The 21,702-nt window shown below is 43.7% G+C and overlaps 1 protein-coding gene across 4 annotated transcripts in view; it reads right to left on the reverse strand.

Moving 5' to 3' along the window:
* LOC147604869 (NAD kinase 2, chloroplastic-like) overlaps window positions 1-16,400 on the reverse strand; it is a 61,440-nt gene extending 45,040 nt beyond the window's left edge. Inside the window, exons 1-6 of one of the 4 annotated variants that reach the window (XR_015265355.1) lie at window positions 15,718-16,360; window positions 13,702-15,525; window positions 5,624-5,745; window positions 5,310-5,451; window positions 4,931-5,205; window positions 4,722-4,796 (exon numbers count right to left, since the gene is read on the reverse strand). Coding sequence is in view for 2 of the 4 variants with exons in the window: in XM_086794907.1 (XP_086651033.1) it covers window positions 4,722-4,796; window positions 4,931-5,155; window positions 5,310-5,451; window positions 5,624-5,745; window positions 13,702-15,525; window positions 15,718-16,080 (2,751 nt within the window). In the remaining 2 variants the exon portion in view is untranslated. Of the gene's footprint in view, window positions 1-4,721; window positions 4,797-4,930; window positions 5,209-5,309; window positions 5,452-5,623; window positions 5,746-13,701; window positions 15,526-15,717 lie in introns of all 4 variants that reach the window. The other 3 variants (XR_015265354.1, XM_086794907.1, XM_086794909.1) reach the window with 3 other exon arrangements.
* Between the last annotated feature and the right edge of the window lie 5,302 nt (window positions 16,401-21,702).

Genomic DNA, 21,702 nt, shown 5'->3' on the forward strand with positions numbered 1-21,702 from the left:
ACTCTTTGGGGAGTCCGGGGAAGCACACTGTAAGATTTCTCCCCCCAACCCCTTTTTGATGTCTAGTATCTTCCCCTGTAATCAATCTCTCTTCAGAAATATAAAGACCTTGTTTCTAACTGTTTTAACCTAGAGAGAGAAAATTATTCTAGAGAGAGAATATTCAGATTATGAATATTTTTGGATAGAAAAATAACTCATCTTATTAAAATAAGTTCCCCTGAAACAGAAATTCAAAAAGAATTTTTCAATGTGCAATTGGAATTAATTGAAAATAAGTATAAAGAACCTTAGTCTAAGGGTCTAGATTTTCAGAAATTTTTTGGATTATGGTCCAATTGAGGTTCCTATGGGCCAATAGCATCAATCCATGTATAGGGAGGAGATAAATCCAAATTGTAAAAGAAGATACCCAAAAATGAGTAAATGCTCACATAAGATGAAGAGTTGAAAATGTACAAGGTTTATTAGTAAAAAAACTATGAGCAATATTAAAAATATGAGATATTTTGGGTATCCAAAAATGAGTAAATGCTCACATAAGATGAAGAGTTGAAAATGTACAAGGTTTATTAGTAAAAAACTATGAACAATAAAATTTTGACACATATGTAAGGAAGGAGAGTTCTTTAAAGAAGGTGCATATTTCACATAAGATGAAGAGTTGAAAATGTACAAGGTTTATTAGAAAAAAACTATGAGCAATAAAATTTTGACACATATGTAAGGAAGGGGAGTTCTTTAAAGAACGTGCATATTTCACATAAGATGAAGAGTTGAAAATGTACAAAGTTTATTAGTAAAAAACTATGAGCAATAAAATTTTGACACATATGTAAGGAAGGGGAATTCTTTAAAGGAGGTGCATATTTCACATGCTTGAATGAGTTTTAAACTCAAAAATAATGTGATATTTTTATCTCTCATATCTCTTGAACCAAACCAAATCAAAATGGAACCAAATCGAATCAAAAAGTAACCAAACTAGGTCCAAATCTAGTCCAAATTCAACCAAACTGACTTGAAAAATTCTAGAATCAGTTTGTTTGGTTAGGAGCTCAATTTTTCCTATAAATAGAAGCCTTTCCTTGTTGAAAAAGATATAGTGTCTTATGCATTGTTACTCTACTCTACCTAAGCCAAGAACTGTGAATTCTTTAATAATTCACTAGTTTTTGATACTTCTCTCTTTCTTCAATCTCCATTGGTGGCTCCATCAACATACTAAACCAATTGATTAGTTGGGGCAAATTATAAGATAAGTATAGTGAATTTTGATCTTTTCTATAATTTCTCAATGATTCTCTCTTCTCAACCCCTCTCAAGCTTGAGAAGCTTAATTGATATGGTTTTTGAAATGCTATTGAAGTTAATTAATGATAGTAAAGAATTACATAAAATTCTACTTATATTTAATTCTAATGGTCTTTCTCTCTCTCACTTAAGAAATGGTCATACTCATGATCCTTTTCAATCCAAATGAAGCTTTTCATAAGGCTTTTCCTTAATCCAAGATTAAGCTATGCTTGAGGTCAAATTAATGGCTTTTTTCTATGCTTTTAGTTTATGTATATTGATGATTCAATCCATTATGGATTGATGATCCAATTAGAGACCATTCTAATTATTTCCTTAATGATAAGCCTTGTCTCTTAGAAAAAATTGAGATTTATCAGTCATAGTAGTGGAGCTATGGCAAAAATTTTTATAGAAATTACGCATAAAATAATTTCATTCAAAGCATAAAAAGAGGACTTCCTACCATATTCTAGGAACTATCATCCTAGATTAATTAAAAGAATTTTATTATGCATGAAGATGTGGATGTTTGCATGTAGATGTAGATGTATGGATGTGAGTGTGAATGTGGAGGTGGATGTATGCATGGAGATGTGGATGTATACATGTAGAAGTAGATGTATAGATGAGGATGTAAATGGAGATGTGGATGGATGCATGTAGATGTAGATGTATAGATGTAGATGTGAATGGAGACATGGATGTATGCATGTAGATGTAGATGTATAGATGTAGATATGGATGCAGAGGTGGATGGATGCAGAGGTGGATGGATGCATGTAGATGTAGATGTATAGATGTAGATGTGAATGGAGATGTGGATGTATACATGTAGATGTAGATGTGGATGTGGAGGTGGATGTATGCATGTAGATGTAGATGTGGATGTAGATGTGAAGGTGGATGTATGCATGTAGATGTAGATGTATAGATGTAGATGTTAATGGAGATGTGGATGTATGCATGTAGATGTAGATGTGTAGATGTATAGATGTGGATGTGGAGGTGGATGTATGCATGTAGATGTAGATGTATAGATGTAGATGTGAATGGAGATGTGGATGTATGCATGTAGATGTAGATGTATAGATGTAGATGTGGATGTGGAGGTGGATGGGTGCATGTAGATGTAGATGTGAATGGAGATGTGGATGTATGCATGTAGATGCATAGATGTAGATGTGGATGTGGAGGTGGAGGTGGATGTATGCATGTAGATGTAGATGTATAGATGTGGATGTGAATGTGGAGGTGGATGTATGCATGTAGATGTAGATGTATGGAGGTGAATGTGAATGTGGATGTGGATGTATGCATAGAGATGTGGATGTATGCATATAGATGTGAATGTACGCATATAGATGTGGATGTATGGATGTGAATGTGCATGTAGATGCGGATGGATGGATGTGGATGCATGAATGTGCATGTAGATGTGGATGTGAAAATAGATGTATGGATGTAGATATGGATGTATGGATGTGAATATATGATATGTGATGTGAAGGAATCTGAAGTGATGTGATGGGATGAGTATACATATAAATGGAATATGGAATAAGTAATGTAGATTGATGAGGGATAATGTGAAAAAATGAAAGTTAAAATAGAAATTGTATTGTAAATTGTTTGTAAATGCTGTTTGTAAATGACTGTTTTATGTCAAGAATGCTGGGGGAGCATTTTGACCATCTTGTGAAACTGATAAAGTTGCAACTGCTGACGGAGAGTCAATGAAGGACGTCTCGCGTAGCAACGTCGGCCGAGGTCTTGACCAGCCTCGGTGCGATTAAAATGGTAAGCTTCCGGTAAGTACGGTGGATGAGGGGCCAAGGAAGCGGCCTATGAGTGAAGCGCTATGTCACCTGCGAAGGATCCTAGAGGGTGCTGACCATACGGTGCTCGGGCTCTGGGTCGCCTAGGATACCCACGCGTGCGTCGAGGAAGATATTGGAACAAGAGTAGGAGTTGTTTTCTGAAATCGGGCATGGATCTGGTTGATTGACCTTGCTGGTCTTCAATGGATGAGTCCATGGCTCTTTATATGGATCTGTTGGTTGATCTTGCTGATCTTCAACGAGAGTCCATCTTGATAAGAGATTATATTGCCGAGTATTATGGGCTAGGGATTAGGAAACAGCCCCTGTGTGGCCAGGTGGTGAGCGTCCTAGTTGCCAATGATGCCATAGATACTCTGATGAAGGAATGATGGGAAATTTAAGAATCAACCGGATAAATTGGAAGATTGTGATCAGTGATACTATGGTTTTATTAAAGGATTGTTTTAAACTGGTTGAATCTGTGAAAAGGCAATTTCATATTGGGTGTGTGAGTGGTGTGACTAGTTTTATTTTTGCATGAACATCCGGCTAGGGGGCCTTGGAACTCTTTTCCTTGGTACCCGGGACAAAACCTAACCAAATTCTTAATTGGACCCCATCACTACAGTGGTTGGGCGGTTGGCTAACCCATGGGACTGGATGGGGTTAGGCTGGACTGATGGATCCATAAATCGAGACTCAAACTTTTGTTTTTACGATAGATAAAATAAATCCCGGACAGTAACTGTTCTATGGATAGGAATCAACGGCTGTGCCTCTTGAATGGGGAAAAAAGCGTTGATCCCAATGATCCAAGTGCAAGTTTCTCCCTTGATCTGACCAAATATCTTATAGATGTAATTGGATCAACTCGATCAGAAATGATCTTGACTACGTTAGAGTAAAAAGTTATCCTGGTAGAATCGCCTGTGCTTTCCGGTAAAGGAAGTTTTTCCGAGTTCGGTTTTGGAACAACCGACGGATTAGTCTCTTATCCGGATATCCGTGGGTGAGGCCCCGAATGTGGGACCCCTGTCCCGCGCGAGAAGTGCTACTTCCGCTGCTAGTATCCCGAATCTGTTGCTCGGTGGGAACAGGGATCTTACACATACCATCACTGGGAAACCAGTTGCTTCTACTAGTGGGTCCGAACCTTGGAGAAACTGTCTTTCCACCATGCAAAATAAACCTAAGAGCTCTGCACTGCCAGCAAGCTCAATGACAATGTATTCTCCACAATGATGGAACACCTAGGAGGTGCAGGCCAGAAAGATGAGGAGTAAGGAAGGGCAAAGGGGCAGGAAAGATGTAGGCACGTGAAGGAAGCCCCCTTGTGCATGCTGGACCGCACATAGGGGGGAAGCTCCACGCTCGATCCAAAATTGTCTCTTACATTATTCCCAAGTTTTTGAAAATTAGGATAGGAAAAAAATAATTGATATGAACTTCATTAAAAACAATGTAGCCAGTTTTTTTTATTTTCTTTTAATGTTCACCCACCGTAGATCCACCTGCTGATATAAAAGAGTAATTGATATGAAACTTAATTTTTTTTTTTAAGATGTAGCCAATCTTTCTAATTTCCTTCTAGTGTTCACCCACCATAGATCCACCTGCAGCTGTAGAATAGGCTGTGCTCCCCGTTGGTGTTGCCACAATCACTCCATCAGCTTGAACCTATACAAAAATATTGTATTATTGGCCAACATTTACAATCTCATTGACTAGAAATGCATTTAGCTATCAAAAAATTTGTTTTGACTTCAAAACAATGTGATAACACTGTTGGAGCAGAAAGCAACAAAGCTTGCCTTTGTGATGAGCCGATTGCGTTCATAACACTCAATCTTGCAAAGATAAGGATTGGAGCCTCGATCTACGACAACTTCATTAAGAACATCAAATATTTTACCAGGGACCGATTTCCCATTGTGGAAAAATTCACACCGTAGGCGCATCCGAAGTGTTATGTACACGCCTTCCACCCTGGTATTACCATGAATGATTGCCCTCAAATCTTGCATAAAACCTTCAAACTGCCAACCACCCAGCATATATGTGTCACTTATCCAGCATTGTAGCTTATCTGCTGAAAACACAATCACCTTAAACACAAGATTTTCCTTTGAGAAATGTGCAGTGCTTTTAAAGAAGATATCCAAAACATGTTTGAAGTGGGATGCTACTTACAGGGTGTGCAGTCAGAAAACCGAGTGAACCTAAATTGAATGAGACGACAGGGGGCACCGCATTTCGGAAAAGGTTTGAGGCATGCAGGATCACACCATCACCACCAAGGCAGACCACAAAATCGACTCTCTCATGTAAATCACTGTTTACAAAGTTTCACAAGATTGAAAGTGTGCATGTACTCATGTATGCATGAATGTATGTGCCTAGCAGCTGTGCATCTCTACATCGACATATGTTTTAAAATCAACATCTTTTTGATAACTTAATGCATTTCCAAATCATTATACATTGAAAGTTCCCAACAAACCAACCTTATGTCCTGACTGAAAAATGTTTGAATGTAGCCAAACCCAGAAACCCTTGCGAAATGATCATGAACCTCTGGCTCAACAATTACATTCATTCCTTCTTGGTAGTGCAAAAATGATGCTACCTGCGGTTGAAGTAACGTTGGTTTTGATGACAAATTAGGTCCTTCATAACTCAAATTTTATTGAGCTGTAAACATAGTTGTCAAAACATTACAACAAAATGAAAACCGTAACCCTAAAAATTTTACTAAAAAGAGCAAGAAATGCTAATACATAGGATCCCAATACCACACCATCATGCCACGTCATAGTGGGACACATTTCATCTTTCTTTGTAAGGACACGTAACCTATTTTTCAGTACCCCATTTTCAAGTGGATGCATAAGGATATATGCAGAAAGAAATCAATATTATAAGAGGCATTCCTTTAAGTTGCAAAACATCACCCAGGTGACAGCCAGCATGTCAAGCTGGGATGGGCACGGGCGAACTGGGGAAAGGGGAGGCAGAGGTGAACTGGCGGGCAGAGGCGAAATGGCGAAATGGCGAGCAGAGGCGAAATGGCGAACTGGCAGGCAGAGGCGAAATGGCTTTCACAGGCGAACTGGCGGGCAGAGGCAAAATGGCGAACTGGGGAAAGGGGGGGCAGAGGCGAAATGGCGGGCACAGGCGAACTGGGGAAAGGGGGGGCCTGAGCAAGGGCGGGTGCGAAACAAGAGGTGAACTGGCGACACAGGTTCGAAACAGGCGAACTGGTGCAGATATGCGAAGGCGAACAGGCGCAAGGGTGGGTCTTGAAGGAGAGAGAGAGAGAGACTTGAAGGAGAGAGAGGCTGAGAGCTCAGTGTGCACGGTCCACAGATGGTGGGCTAAGGCTCTGAGAGAGAGAGAGAGAGAGAGTTATGTTGCTGCCTTGGGGGCCTGAGCAAGGGTGGGTGGGGAAAAGGGGAGCAAGGGTGGGTGGGGAAAAGGGGCATGCCAGCATATTGCCAGCCGTACTGGGCGCCAGTGTCGAACAGAGAGGGCGGCTACGCACAAAGGCGCGAAGCGAACAGGGGCAGTGAAGGCAGAGGCGAACTGAGGCGGCGGTGAGCAGGGGGCGGCCCAGGGAGAAGGCGGCGGCGACAGTAGCGAAGAGAGAGAGAGTGCGACTGTGGAGGAGAGAGAGCATGGCGGCTGGCCCTTACCGGAAGGTTGAGGTCGTACGGCCTCCAGAGTCCAAACCCAAGACGTAGGCACGCCGCACAGAAGGACAAAACGGGGGGGTGGGAAACACGTACAGATCGATCCGTACGTACGGATCCCCGTACGGTACGGATGTACGGTACGGATTGGATCCATACGTACGTTTTGATCCTACCTTGGGATGATTCCACCTATGCCCATACAGATGTCCGCTATGAGATGTGTATCTTTGGACTTTGTGGATGCCGACATGAGATGATAGTTTATGCAGCTGGGCATTCATTTTCGGATGTGCTTTGTGCAATTTGGATTTGTTATTTTGATGGAGAGCACATGACTATCTTCATCATAGATGATGGTCCTTCACATTTTCCATTTGATCCCAGCGGTCATGTGGATCATCATTTTGGTAGATTATTGGATGGAGCTTCCTTCAGTACATGTGGTTATGCATGTGTGCATATGGACCACTAGTTCTTTGGACTACCATTTGATCCAAGGGACTATGTCATGATTGAGGATGCATGGCTACATCATCTTTTTGACCCGGGCAGCATCATGTTCTACAACTTGGGAGTTGATCCATGGAGTTTCCCATTCGATCCAGGAGGCTACGAGGACCTTTTGATGTTGATGTTGTTGCGCATCGACATTCGAGGGTTTCCATTTGATGCTGGTGGCGACTCGGCTCATTACATAGGATCGTGCACTAGTGCCACTTACTATGGTCTATGACTCCACATGTTATGGGTCGGTTTTGGTTTGTTTTGCATGACCACCCTTCAATTTCGAGGACGAAATCATTGTAGAAGGGGATGGTTTGTAACGTAGGAAATTATGTACGCATGTAGGATGAGGGCCTAGGCACATGATATGGAGCATAGACTTGGGTTTATGGCATAGTCACAGGGGACGGAAGGGACGGACAGTTGGAATGGAGGGACGCCAAGTCGGGACGGATCAGCAACGAGGACGGTATGGGACGGTCGGACATCCCCCTCGAGGCATCCCTCACAAGGGATGGGCAAGGGGACGGCGGCGGCAGGAACGGGGACAAGAACGGGGACGGCACTGTGGGGGGGGACGGCACGGAGCCGTTGCGTGCAGTCCGACTGTTTTTTTTTTGCCTGTTTCTAGCCGTTTGCCTTGGCCGTTTATGGCTGTTTGGCTTGGCCATTTGGGGATGCCGCTTGGTCGTTTATGGCTGTTTGACTTGGCCATTTGGGGATGCCGCTTGGTCGTTTATGGCTGTTTGACTTGGCCATTTGGGGATGCCTTGAGCCTTGAGGCTTGGCCTTTGAGGCTTGGGCCTTGAGGCCCTTGAGGCTTGGGCCTTGGCCCTTGGCCCTTGAGGCTTGGGCCTTGGACCTTGGCCCTTGCCTCTCTCTTGCCTTGGCCTTTAGCTTGGGGCCTTGGGCCTTGAGGCTTGGCCCTTGCCTCTCTCTCTCTCTCTTGCCCTTGCCTATCTAATATCTATATAAGAACAAGGCTACAAGCACACACACACCCCTTCAAGTTTTCAACTTTCAAGGCTTCAAGGCTTCAAACTTCAAAGTTCAAGCAACTCTCTCTCTCAACTTTCAAGCCTCAAGTCTCAAGCTACACTCTATGAGTGTATCTACTCTCTCTAGTCTCTCTCCCTCAAGCTTCTTCTAACTTCCAACTTCCAAGTTCCAAGCCTCTCACACAAGGCCCTACTCTCTCCTATCTAGACTTTAAAAAGTAGAATAAGTGTAAATTTGTGCTCATTTTGATGTACTTCCAAAGTAGAACAAGTGTAGAGTAGAAAACTTTTAAAAAAAAGTCTTTTTTGAGTGCCGTTCCCTCCCCCATCCCCGTTCCCTACTTATGGCCGTCCCTCGTCCCCGTCCCTGTCCTCGTCTCCCGTCCCTTGTGACTATGGTTTATGGACAGCCCATGTGTGAAAGTTCCTAGGAGCAAGTGACTATATAAGTCACTTATGGGATAGTTTGTATACCCTTTTTTGATACCTTTTGACACATTAACCATTTGGTTATCTTCTTGTCTAGAGCAAGCTTCCATGGTGAGCTCTCTCTCTTGAGAAGTTATGTGTGTACTCCGTTATGAGTGCAGTAGGTGCTACTCCCTCTGATGAGTGGGACATGAGTGTACTCCATGTTAATGAGTGCAATCCCTAGGTTCTCTATCTTACACTTCACAACTTTCGTGTCCACTTAGTATTCCATATGGAATTGCTGAGAGACCTAAAAAATCTGGCAAGGTAGACTGGTAGTGTACACTTGATTGGTAGGATGAGAGAATCTTGCTACATCACTTGGAGATCCCTGGTATATGTAGGCTAGACAGTCAGATCCTCAACTTGTGTACGGGGGGAAGATCCACAAGGCGAGGGTTCTGAGGCTTTGACTGGCTATCGGCGGTTGTAAGGCCACAACAACAATAACAACAAGGGCAAAGGGAAGTCTTCACCGGCGAAGTCTTCTGAGAAGAAGCCCGATTCAAAGAGTGATGCTTTGAAGGCCGAGCGGACTTATAACCATTGTGGAGAGTTGTTATAGGATCTTCGAAGGCAAACAGGTCACATCTTTATTGGTGACAAATCCACTATCCCGATTCACAATGAGGGCAGGTTGGAGATCATTCCCGATGGCAGAGCGGAAAAGCATTCCTGCCGGGTTATTTATGTTCCATCTCTTGGTTTTCACCTTTTGTCAGTGCATGAGGTTTGCAAGACTAGCATGCAGGTGGAGTTTGATGAGCATTTTGTTGCTCTCTAGGACAAAGCAACAGGCTAGGTTGTTTGGGAAGGCGGAGTGGAGAATGAGATTTACAAACTCTCAGCAATCTCTTCTCTTCCAGATACTTAGCTCGGTGATTTGTGGCATTTTCGTTTTCGCCACTTGAATGTGGATGCGCTGTGGCGGGCTTTCCAAGATGGCTACCAGATGTTGGCGACAAGCAGGAACATTGCAGTTCTTGCATTCATGAGAAGCAACACAAGGAATCTTTTCCGAAGCAAGCTACTAGAAGGGCTTGGAAACCTTTGGAGTTGGTACACACTGACTTGTGTGGACCTATGCAAACCCCATCTTTGGGAGGTTCCTTGTATTTCATGATGCTTGTGGATGATTGTAGGAGGTTCACATGGTGTATTTTCTTTTCCACAAGGACCAAGTCTTTGCTCGGTTCAAGGATTGGCATGCTATGGTGGAAAAGGAGTCTGGATCACAGGTGAAGACTATTCAGGCTAACAAAGGAGAGGAGTTTTCTTCTAATGCTTTTGTGCCGTTTTGTGCAGAGCATGGCATTAAGTGGGAACTGGCCAATAAGGGTCACCGTCAGAGAATGGAGTGGGTGAGCGTAAGAACCGGACTGTGGCAGAGATGGAGAGGACGATATTGGAGCATCGTGATCTTCCTCGTCCACTATGGGAAGAGGCTGTGGCTACGGCTATCCATACCCTCAACCGATCTCCGACGACTTCAATATCTAAAATGACTCCATATGAGGCTTATTTTGGCAGGAAACCAAATGTCTCCTATTTGTGTGTTTTTGGAAGTGATGCCTATGTTCACATACCAAAGAAGCAGAGGGGGAAGCCTGACTCAAAGTCCCAGAAGCTTGTTTGTGTGGGATATAACTCTCTTTCCAAAGGCTATAGATTATATGACCTAGAGCGGAATGAGGTTGTTGTCAGCAAAGATGTTGTCTTTGATGAGCATGTTCCAACTTCCACTGTTGAGGAGCCACCACTTCTTGGAGAACCAGATGAGTATGAGGATGATTCCCAGGATATTGTTCCAACTAGCCGACCTCAGTCAGTTGCCCGAGGTTGGAGATGAGCCACAGCATCTAGCATCTGCAGGAGCTCTACATTCTGTTCGAGTACCAAAGTGGTTGTTGGACACCATTCGAGAGTCGGGTGTTACGGAGTATCCCTCCAAGTGGACCACAGAGGATGAACCTCGAAGATCACAGAGTTCGTGATAAAAGTCAATCAGAGGAGCTTTTATAGGTGAACAATATACTGATGTCTCGTATCATTCAAGACAAAGAGCCTACTTCAGTTAAGGAAGCTCTTTCCCATGAAACTTGGAGAAAAGCCATTCAAGTGGAACTTGAAGCCATAGAGAAGAATAACACTTGGGAGTTGGTTCCAAGGCTGTCAAAATATAGTCTGATGAGTCGGTGAACAAGCACAAGGCCAGACTTGTGGCTAAGGGCTATGCTCAATGGCCTGGCATCGACTATGAGAACACTTTTGCACTGGCAGCTAGGATGACCACAATTCGGATAGTTCTTGCCCTTGCCTCTTCTCAGTGGTGGCCAGTGCATCAGATGGATGTGAAATCTGCGTTCCTTAATGGTGACTTACAAGAGGAAGTGTATGTTGAGCAACCTCCAGGCTTTGAGGTTCTAGGATCAAAAGGTATGGTTTACAGGTTAGTGAAGGCCTTGTATGGTCTTAAACAAGCTCCCAAGGCTTGGAACCAAAAGATTGATTCTTTCTTTCTTAAAAAGGGTTTCGAGAGATCAGTTGCAGATCCGAACTTATATCTCTTTTGGGAGCGTGATATGGGCACCTTGATTATCCTCTATGTGGATGATCTTATTCTCACTGGCAGTCATGTGGAGCACATAGCTGTGACAAAGGCTGCCTTGTCAAAGGAGTTTGAGCTAATGTATTTAGACTTACTCCATTTCTTTTTGGGATTGGAGATTTGGCAAATCCAGAGGGGATTCTTTGTTTCTCACCAACAATATGCTCATGAGTTGCTGGAGGCCTTTGGGATAGAGAACTGCAAGCCTATTTCATTTCCGATGGACCCGAATACCAAACTTACAGTACATGATCCTTGTGAGCCGGTTGATGCCTCCTTGTATCAGAATCTTGTTGGTTCATTGATTTGGTTGTTGAACACTAGATTGGACTTTAGTTTTTCAATGGGGCTATTGAGCTCATTTATGCAGACACCTCTGAAGACTCATTGGGACGCAGGATTGCGGATCTTGCAGTATCTGCAAGATCCGCAAGGTACGAAGGATCTTGGACTCTTTTATAACACTGGAGGTACGAAGGATCTTGGACTCTGCAAGGTACAGAGGATCTTGGACTCTACAAGGTACGAAGGATCTTGGACTCTTTTATAACACTAGAGGGGGAACGAAGGACCGAGTCAGTCTCTAAGGTTGGAGTAACTCTCATTGGGGAGGAGATCCAGACACGAGGAGATCTACTTCAGGCTACGGCTTTACCCTTGGCTCAGGAGCTATTTCTTGGAGCAGCAAGAGGTAGCCAACTATTGCCTTGTCTTCTACACTAAGGTAAAGTATCAGGCTACTTGTGGTGCTGCTTGCAAGGTGGTGTGGCTATGGAGGTTACTTGGTGAGATTGGGTTTCCACAGAAGGAACCCACAGTCATCCAGTAGTGCGACAACCAGAGCTGTATAACTATTGCTCGAAACCCGGTCTTCCATGCCCGGACCAAGCACATAGAGATATAATATCACTTTGTTCATGAGAAGATTTTGGCTGGTGACATCTTGCTTATCTTTTGTTCAACAGAGAACAATGCGGCACACCTCTTCACGAAGCCTCTACCTCAGCAGATGCTCCATCAGCACTCTAGCTCACTGGGGTTGGTTCCACATCCAGGAGCTGAGAGAGGATATTAGCAGACATCTCCTGTCTGTATCATATTACTCGGTAGGGGCTTTGCTGGGAGTAGGGGGGCTGTATGAGCTGGCCAACTGCTGTACCTGCCATTAGGAACTCAATGGAGTCTTTTTGGGCCCTTTAATTTGCCATGAGGTTATGGAAACGTTTAACTTTTTGACAAATAGGAGCCCGCCATGTAAGCAAAAACCATTGGTGATTAAGAGAGGTGTAAGAGTGGTCAAAGGGTGCACTTTTCTCCCCAAAAAGAAGGGAGGGAGGAGGGGGCAATTTTACAATTTTCGGACCTCCATAACTTCTACATACAAGCTCCGATTTGAGCGGAGATTACAGATCCGTGATCTACGCATCAAGAGCTTTCCATAGATATGTTACATGATATGGTTTTATCTGCTAGATTTTAAATTCCATTTTCTCCCCAAAATTCAAATTCGAATAAAGTAGCCGTTTTGAAGCTTCAAATTAGAAAACGTTTCTTCTTAAGAGAAAAGGTTTGACTCCCTTAAACTGCCAAATAAAAGGGCCCAAGAAGACTCCATTGAGGTCCTAATGCTGGCCAGCGTGTATCTCCTGGCCGACTAGGCATTTTCCAGTCGTGGGCCCCATCAGGGGCTGTCAGCTCAGTTGCTACTGGCCGACTCGCTGCCCTTCTTGTATATATAGCATGCCTTGCTCCCCCACTCAGTTTGTACCGGATTTTGGTGTATATAGTAGAGTTTATACCACCCTCTCCTCTCTTTCATTTCTGTACTTCTGTTCTCAGTACTTTGTCTCATTTCCGCTGCCCATTTTGATAGAAACCCCTTCTTTTTGGAAGAAACCCCTGCTTTCTCTAACTTTAGGCTGAAAGGTATCTCAGCCAAGGGAGGTGTCCAAGTCAAGTCAGTTCAGTCTAGGCTATTTACAGCGAAGACACTGTCATTCTACTAATTCAATAAAGCAAATACACCCTACGTGATGGGGGGGCCTTCAGAGGGTATACCCAATTTTGTCTTCTCTCTCTCTCTCTCTCTCTCTCTCTCTCTCTCTCTACACTCTTATCTTCTCTACATTGTGATATTCATCGTCAAGAACCAAGGGCTGAAAGTATTTATTAAAATATAATCTTCGTTTGTAAGCTTCCGCATGTTACAAAAAGAAAAAAGCTTCTTCATTGGGCCTGCAAAGTTCAGAATAAATTAATGCCATTTCTTGGCATGAATGCATGAGATAGCTAAGTGTGCCAGAGAGTACCAGTTGTGCCTCTTGCATGAGCTCAGCACCCAACTTCTTCAAAAGAAGAACAGTTTTGGGAGCAGTTTTCCACATGAGCATTTGTTGCTGAGTGCTGGGGTGTGTGAACGCCAATGTTGACTCCTTCACCTTTTCTCTTGTGCATGAAAACCCATCTGTCCGGACAAGATACATTTCAGCCTTCTTCCTAGACTGGAGTCTGACTACACCTGTCGTAGAAGCACACATATCACCAACAACCATCACCTCATCACTGTCATCCACAAGACCACTATCAATGCCGGGAACTCGAAGAAGTGCTCCCTTTGTGAGGATCTTCTGTGCAATCTTTTCTTGTTCACCTGTAACAATACTTCCTGTGCTTTCAGCAAGACCAAATATATTGGTTTTCCTGGATTGTATACTCTCATCTGCTGCATCAAGACTGTCTTCCTTTTTACCAGCTCTAGGGATCCCTGGACCATCTAAACACCACCTTCCAGCAGGCTCTGCAATACTTGTGAGCGAAGGGACAGCTTCATCTCCTTGAGTAATTGCTAACTTGGCTGCCTTTAAGCTCCTCTTCCACCTGAATCTGGCTGGTGAAACCTGTCTTCCTTTGAGAAAATTCGACATATCTTGCTTTGAAAAAAAGTTGAGTGGTGGCTTTTGTGCTTCAAAAGGTGTAGAAGCTGCAGCAGCTTCTTGCAGTGTAACTCTCTGTTCACCTAAAGCCCCAAGTGAATAGCTGCTGACGAGCTCTACGCTTCCAGTTGTGGATCTGATGTCAGCTTGGCCAGCAATCTCATCTTCACATTGTAACAGATTGTCTGCAAGCTCTTTATCAACTCCCATAGAGAATACATGATTATTCAAAAGAGCTGGGGTGGCATGATCTTCCAAAGACGGACTTAGAAGACCGATTTCACGCCATCTAGCCACCATAGCGGAAGTCCTACCTACCCCCTCTTGGCTGTGTAGATAAAGAGGACGGCTGTTTGTATCAGCCACCAACTTGGCAAACTCCATTACCTGATCCTTAGAGGGATTGTTCCCTGGATCAACAGGCAAGCTGATACGCCTTAATTTACCTGAAGAAACCGCAGCAGTGATAGCAGATTTCGCAAGATGGTCTCCACTGTCTTCAGCTCGCAAATCAACAATGACTTTAAAGCCTCTTTCTATCATCCAATGTACCCCATCATCTGTTGCTTGGCCACCTCTCCAAAACACTACCTCACTGTCTGTCTCTGATGTCTTCTCATTCCATGGTGTCCTTGACCTCACAGCCCCCCAGTTTGGGATGTCTGCATGGCTGGGTGATCCTTCTGTCCTGGGGTAACCAGCATCAAAGCAAACATTCCGCAGCTTCTGGAATTTCTTGTGCATTATCATGAACTGGTCATCATCTATGGGAAAATAAGAGAGAAGCAAAGCCTCCAGTTGTTCGCAGCATCTCTTCAGTTTGGCTCGAAATTGGGCAAGTGGCGGTATTAAGCTGTGCCTTGCGATGGACGTGGATCCCAGACTGAGTCTTCCACCAAGAACCTCTTGTTTCTGTTGGTGGAGAAGTGCCCCAATACACCCCAGACCAGAGACTACTTTCTCTTCCAGCAAGGGAACGTCTTGAGCTTTAAGAGGTTCTAAATCACCAAAAGCTGTACCATTGTAGCTATCAGATTGGGGGCCTGAAAGCTCTCTAGCATCATTCACTAAGCGCAAGGCCTCCATAACAGCATTATGCACTTGCTCTGCTACTCGAAAGATTCGACAAAAGGCCTCGACCTCAGCAAGATCACCTGGCAAGGGTCCATGCCGAAAATGCCACAGATCTTCGTCTCTCATCTGTTGATATAAGAATGGCAAGTTCTCAATGAATCTAGATGCCAAGTAGTTCTCAATGAGTCCAAATGCTACGCAGGCACATACTACAATTCCAAACCCGCAAGGAATGCATGTGTAGTCCTATTGCCACCCAAAATGGATTCAAGCATTACATATGACGGTGGAAAGGGAGAGGATTTTATACACTAATACCTGATCTGCTGAGACTGTGTCGAAGGGTTCCACTGAAAAGGAGTCTCTTGGGAAGGCGTCCCTATTCCATATTGGCTGCTCGCTAGATACTGTGGTGGCTTGCTCCTCCGATGAACTTTCATAAGAAAAGGTTACGGATGCAGATGAATTCTCAGAGAGGGCCGCAGCCAGGCTTGTCATGCGATTACCATCTTCGAAGTTGCGAAAGAGTGATCGTCTTGGAGAAGAAGAATATCGTTTCTTCTTCTTTTTCTTCTCTTTCCCTCCTCCAGCGCAAGCTCTGTTCTTGAGACCCGCCCACGCCAAGGAGGAATCGTGAGGGCACCATTGGGGAAGACGGCCCAAGCTAGACTCGGCCAGCATCCTTCACGTATTTATCTCACATAGCCAAACACCATCAACCGCATTCTCGTCCACACCCGCGAGACATCATTGCTGTTGATGAGGCTGAGGATGATCGTCGTCGGAGGGCTACTCCGTCATTAGGAGAAGGAGCAAGCCTCACCTCAGCCGCGACCAGAGATCATTACAACAAACTAGCCGAGCTGAGAGGTGGCATGACAAAGAGCGTGCACGATTCAACAAAGTTAACAGCGACTTCGCAGTGTGGAGGATAGGATTCGTGTGCGTTAGAAAAAAGAGTGATTTCTTTTTCAATGCTGGCCTTTTATTACAAAGTGCGCGCAAAAAAAGTGCTCGAGGTACACCACCTATTTAAGTTTTATGTTGAGCCTAATAATATACTAGTATTGCACAAGGTTCCAGAAAAGAACTATTCCCTCTCTACAACCATCTCTCTCTCTCACACACACACATGCACATGCACATGACCCTCTCCCTCTCTCTGTCATGTCACGTACACACACTCTCAAATGTTGAAACTCTCTCTCTCTCTCTCTCACATGCACACATCTCTCTCTCTCTCTCTCTCTCTCTCTCTCATACACACACACATGCACACTCTCTCTCTCTTCTTACACTCTCCCACACATAGAAGCGCCCTCTCTCTCTCACTTACACACACTCTCTCTCTCTCTCTCTCTCTCTCTCTCTCTCTCTCTCTCTCTCTCACGCACACATACACATATGTAAATATATAGTATATACAATATTATGTTTTAGATACATAAACCTATACATAGACACATATACTTATACACATATACATGTATTTAAAAATATAAATACATACATCGACATAATTTAATTAATTTTGATTAAATTCTAATGTGCAGAGATGGGTGATAAGTTGTGGTCACTTTTAAATATATAGATAGATATATCATACATACATACATACATACATATATATGTATATATACATACATACATATGTATGTATGTACATATAAATGTAAATAAACACACACACACACATGTATACACACATATACATATATGTTTTCTATTTAATTTATATTTTATTAAAAGCTACTTTTTATTCTCTATCTCTCACTCTCTTTCTCTCTCTTTTCACCCTCCCTCATTACATCTCTCTCTCTCTCTCTCTCTCTCTCTCTCTCTCTGTGTCTCCAGGTCTGCCCCATCTCACTCTCTCTCTCTCACTCACTCTCTCTCCCCAGGTCTGCCCCATCTCACTCTCTCTCTCCAGGTCTGCCCCATCTCACTCTCTCTCAAGCACATTCTACACATAGATGTAGATGTACGCACATGCATGTATATACTCTCTCTCTCTCTCTCTCTCTCTCTCTCTCTCTCACACACACACATGTACACACACCACACACACATGTACACACCGCACATACACTAATGAAAACACACACTATCTCCTCCCACACAAACTATCTCCTACATAGAAATTCTCAGCCTCTCTCTCTCTGTCTCTCTCTCTCTCTCATGCACACACACAATCTCTCTCTCTTCATGCACACTCTCTCACATAGAAACTCTCTCTCTCTCTCTCTCTCTCTCTCTCTCTCTCTCTCTCTCACACACACACACACACTTAAATAGATTTACACACATATATATCATTTTAATTGATTAAATTTTAGATTAAATTTTAATGGTAGGGATGAGTGGTGAGGTGTGCTCACTCTCAAATAAATGCATCTTACATGTAATCTCTCTCTCTCTCTCTCTCTCTCTCTCTCTCACACACACACACACACACACATGCACGTGCACGTGCACACCCTCTTTCTCTCACATACACATGCACACACTCTCAAATGTCTAAACTCTCTCTCAAATGTCTAAACTCTCTCTCTCTCTCTCTCTCTCTTACACACACACACACACATGTACACACATGCACATGTACTAATGCAAACACACACTCTTTTCCCCTACACACTCTCACACATAGACTTCCATGTCTCTCTCTCTCTCTCTCTCTCTCTCTCTCTCTCTCTCTCTCTCTCTCTCTCCTCCACACACACACACACACACACATGTACACACACACACATGTATTAATGCAAACACACACTCTTTTCCCCTACACACTCTCACACACATACACTAATGAAAACACACACTATCTCCTCCCACACAAACTATCTTATTGCATCAAAATTCTCAAGCTCTCTCTCTCTCTCTCTCTCTCTCTCTCTCTCATGCACACACTCTCTCACATAGAAACTCTCTCTCTCTCTCTCTCTCTCTCTCTCTCTCTCTCTCTCTCTGTCACACACACACATATATAATTTTAATTAATTAAATTTTAAATTAAATTTTAATGATACGGATGAGTGGTGAGGTGTGCTCACTCTCAAATAAATGCATCTTACATGTAATCTCTCTCTCTCTCTCTCTCTCTCTCTCTCTCTCTCTCTCTCTCTCACACACACACACACACACACATGCACATGTACTAATGCAAACACACACTCTTTCCCCCTACACACTCTCACACATAGACTTCCATGTCTCTGTCTTTCTCTGTGTTTCTCTCTCTCTCTCTCTCTCTCTCTCTCTCTCTCTCTCTCTCTCTCACACACACACACACACAGATACAGTCATGCATGTTGGAATTAGGGTTGCAGGAATGCACACACAACTTCAAGAAGATGAGGAAGCTTGAGCACAACACAGTAGTGTATTATGAGTGCCAAAAATGAAAGATAACAAGCCCTAGAAGATAATGGGCGTATATACAATGCACGGGGGAAAAAACCTCCTAGTGAGGGAAAAAGTGCCCCGGCGGTCCTAAGTGTGTTCACACACATCACTACTATAATATGGTAACAAATCCCCCCTAGAGTGATGCGGTGAACAAGAGCTAGCACTCATGTATAGGGAAGTGTCTAGCTATGTGGACGAATCCACAAAAGGGAGTAAGCCCAAAGCTTTGCGAAAAGCTTCGAACTTCTCACGAGGCAGAGCCTTTGTGAAAAGGTCTGCAAGGTTATCCTGTGTTGGCACATAAGCCAAACTGATCTCTCCTGCAGAGAGTCTCTCCCTGACATAATGGTAGTGCACCTCAATGTGCTTCGTACGAGCATGGAACACTGGGTTCCGCGCAACTGCCAATGCGCTCTGACTGTCAGTGAAGATGGTGGTGGCAGATGGCTGCCCAACACCCAAATCAGCCATAAGGCGTCTGAGCCACACACACTCAACCGTAGCTGTGAAAGCTGCCCTGTACTCAGCTTCACAACTAGAAGTGGCCACAGTAGGCTGCTTCTTGCTCAACCATGATATGCATGAGCTTCCAAGCATGAAGCAAAAACCACTCGTGGACACGCGTGTGTCATAACAACCAGCCCAGTCAGAATCTGAAAAAACATGTAAATCTGGCGGCAATGATCCCCCCTTGGGATAAAACAACCCAAGATGCCGAGTACCACTCAAATAGCGAAAGATACGCTTCACTGCCTGCCAATGCTTAATGCCTGGGCTATGCATAAATCTGCTCACCTGTGAGACTGCAAACTGAATGTCTGGCCTCGTAATGCATACATAAATGAGGCAACCAACAGCTGTCTGATAGAGTGTGACATCAAAGTGATCTCCAGCATCATGAAGACTCAACTTCAAACCTGTCTCCATTGGAGTAGCAATAGGCTTGCAGTCTTCAAGGCCAAATCTCCGCAACAATGTTTCAATATACTTTGTCTGACACAAAGCAATACCTCCATCACACTGCTTAAATTGTATCCCCAAATAATGATGCAAATGCCCCAAATCTGACATCTCAAAAGAGGCATTCAAATCAGCCTTAAAATCAGCAATATGACTCTCATTTGGTCCTGTGAGCAGCATGTCATCGACATAGAGAGCAATGATTAGATGTACACCATCCACACGTTTAACATACAAAGTGCTTTCTGTTGGACTATTCTGAAATCCATGTGCAGTCAAATATGCATGTATTTTTTCATACCAAGCTCGTGGAGCTTGCTTTAAACCATATAAAGCCTTTTTTAACCTGCACACTTTGTTTTCCTGCCCTCTTTGAACAAAACCACGAGGCTGCGATACATACACCTCCTCATGCAAATCTCCATTTAAGAACGCAGTCTTTATGTCCAGCTGATGTACATTCCAACCATTATGAGCTGCTAATGCACAGATGCTACGAACAGTGGTCATACGACATGTGGGAGCAAAAGTCTCATCAAAATCAATGCCCTTCTCTTGAGCATAACCTTTTGCAACAAGCCTAGCCTTATGGCGATCCACTGTGCCATCGGGCTTACGCTTCAATTTGTATACCCACTTAGTGCCAATGGCCTTCTTGCCAGGGGGCAAGTCACATAAAGACCATGTACCATTCTTCATAATAGCATCGTATTCTGCTTGCATAGCAGCCATCCAATTTTCTGAAGTTTGTGCCTCATCAAATGAAACAGGCTCACTTTCATCGCACATACTAGAAACAGCCAATGCATAACAATCTGACGCATAAGAGGCACCATGAGAGCCAGAACGAGTGCGACTAGACAAAGGGGCATCCAACTTGCTGTCACGCAAAGTCTGCACCAGCCATCTAGGCATATTCCTAGAGCCCTCAATCTCTTGTCTCTCATCCTCAAGTGCATCATGCATATCTGCATCAGATATAGGCTGATCTGTGCCATCATTTAAAACCTGCATAGGCTGAAAAACTGCCTCATGAGGTATTGCACTTGACTGTGCACCACTGAAAAGAGGCAACAATGTATCATAGACATCACGTGAGCTGATATCTGTCTCCTTAGTACATGAAACCAAGGGCTGAACTGCATCTTCCACAAATACAACATCACGGCTAACCAAAATGCGCTTTGTCTGTGGATGATACAAACGATAGCCTTTGCTCTCAGCACTATATCCAACAAAAATACATTTGACAGCTTTGTCATCCAATTTTCTGCGATGTTGCACAGGCACTAATGCATATGCCAGGCAACCAAAAACACGTAAATGGCCAACAGATGGCTTGCGGCCATGCCAAGCCTCATATGGAGTGACAACCTGTAATGCTTTGGTGGGACACCTGTTTAGTACATAAGTGGCACACATGACAGCCTCAAGCCAAAAACCATGTGGTAGACTTTGACTCTTAACCATACATCTTGCCATTTCCATGAGAGACCTGTTTTTTCTCTCAGCCACACCATTTTGCTGTGGTGTATACGGCACTGTACATTGGTGTTTTATCCCACGCTCAGCCAGATATGCATTAAATTCTGAAGACATATACTCCCCCCCTCGATCTGAACGGAGGGTGCCCATCTTACTTTCTGACACATTTTCAGCCATAACCAAAAACTGTTTGAAGCACAAAAACACTTCGGACTTTGCCTTCAAAGGATATACCCATGCATGCCTGGTAAAATCATCAATGAAAGTCACGAAGTAAAGGTAGTTTCCAAATGATGGAGTTTGCATGGGACCACAAACATCACTGTGAACAAGCTGCAATCTGCGTTCAGCTCTCACTGATCCATCTTTGGGAAAGGAAGCACGCTGCATTTTACCCAATATGCAGCCCTCACAAACATGCTTGACAGGTGCCTCAAGCTTAGGCAAAGA

Source organism: Cibotium barometz, chromosome 61 (genome assembly GCF_041138505.1).
Source record: "Cibotium barometz isolate CiBa-2024 chromosome 61, ASM4113850v1, whole genome shotgun sequence".
Taxonomy (NCBI): Eukaryota; Viridiplantae; Streptophyta; class Polypodiopsida; order Cyatheales; family Cibotiaceae; genus Cibotium; species Cibotium barometz.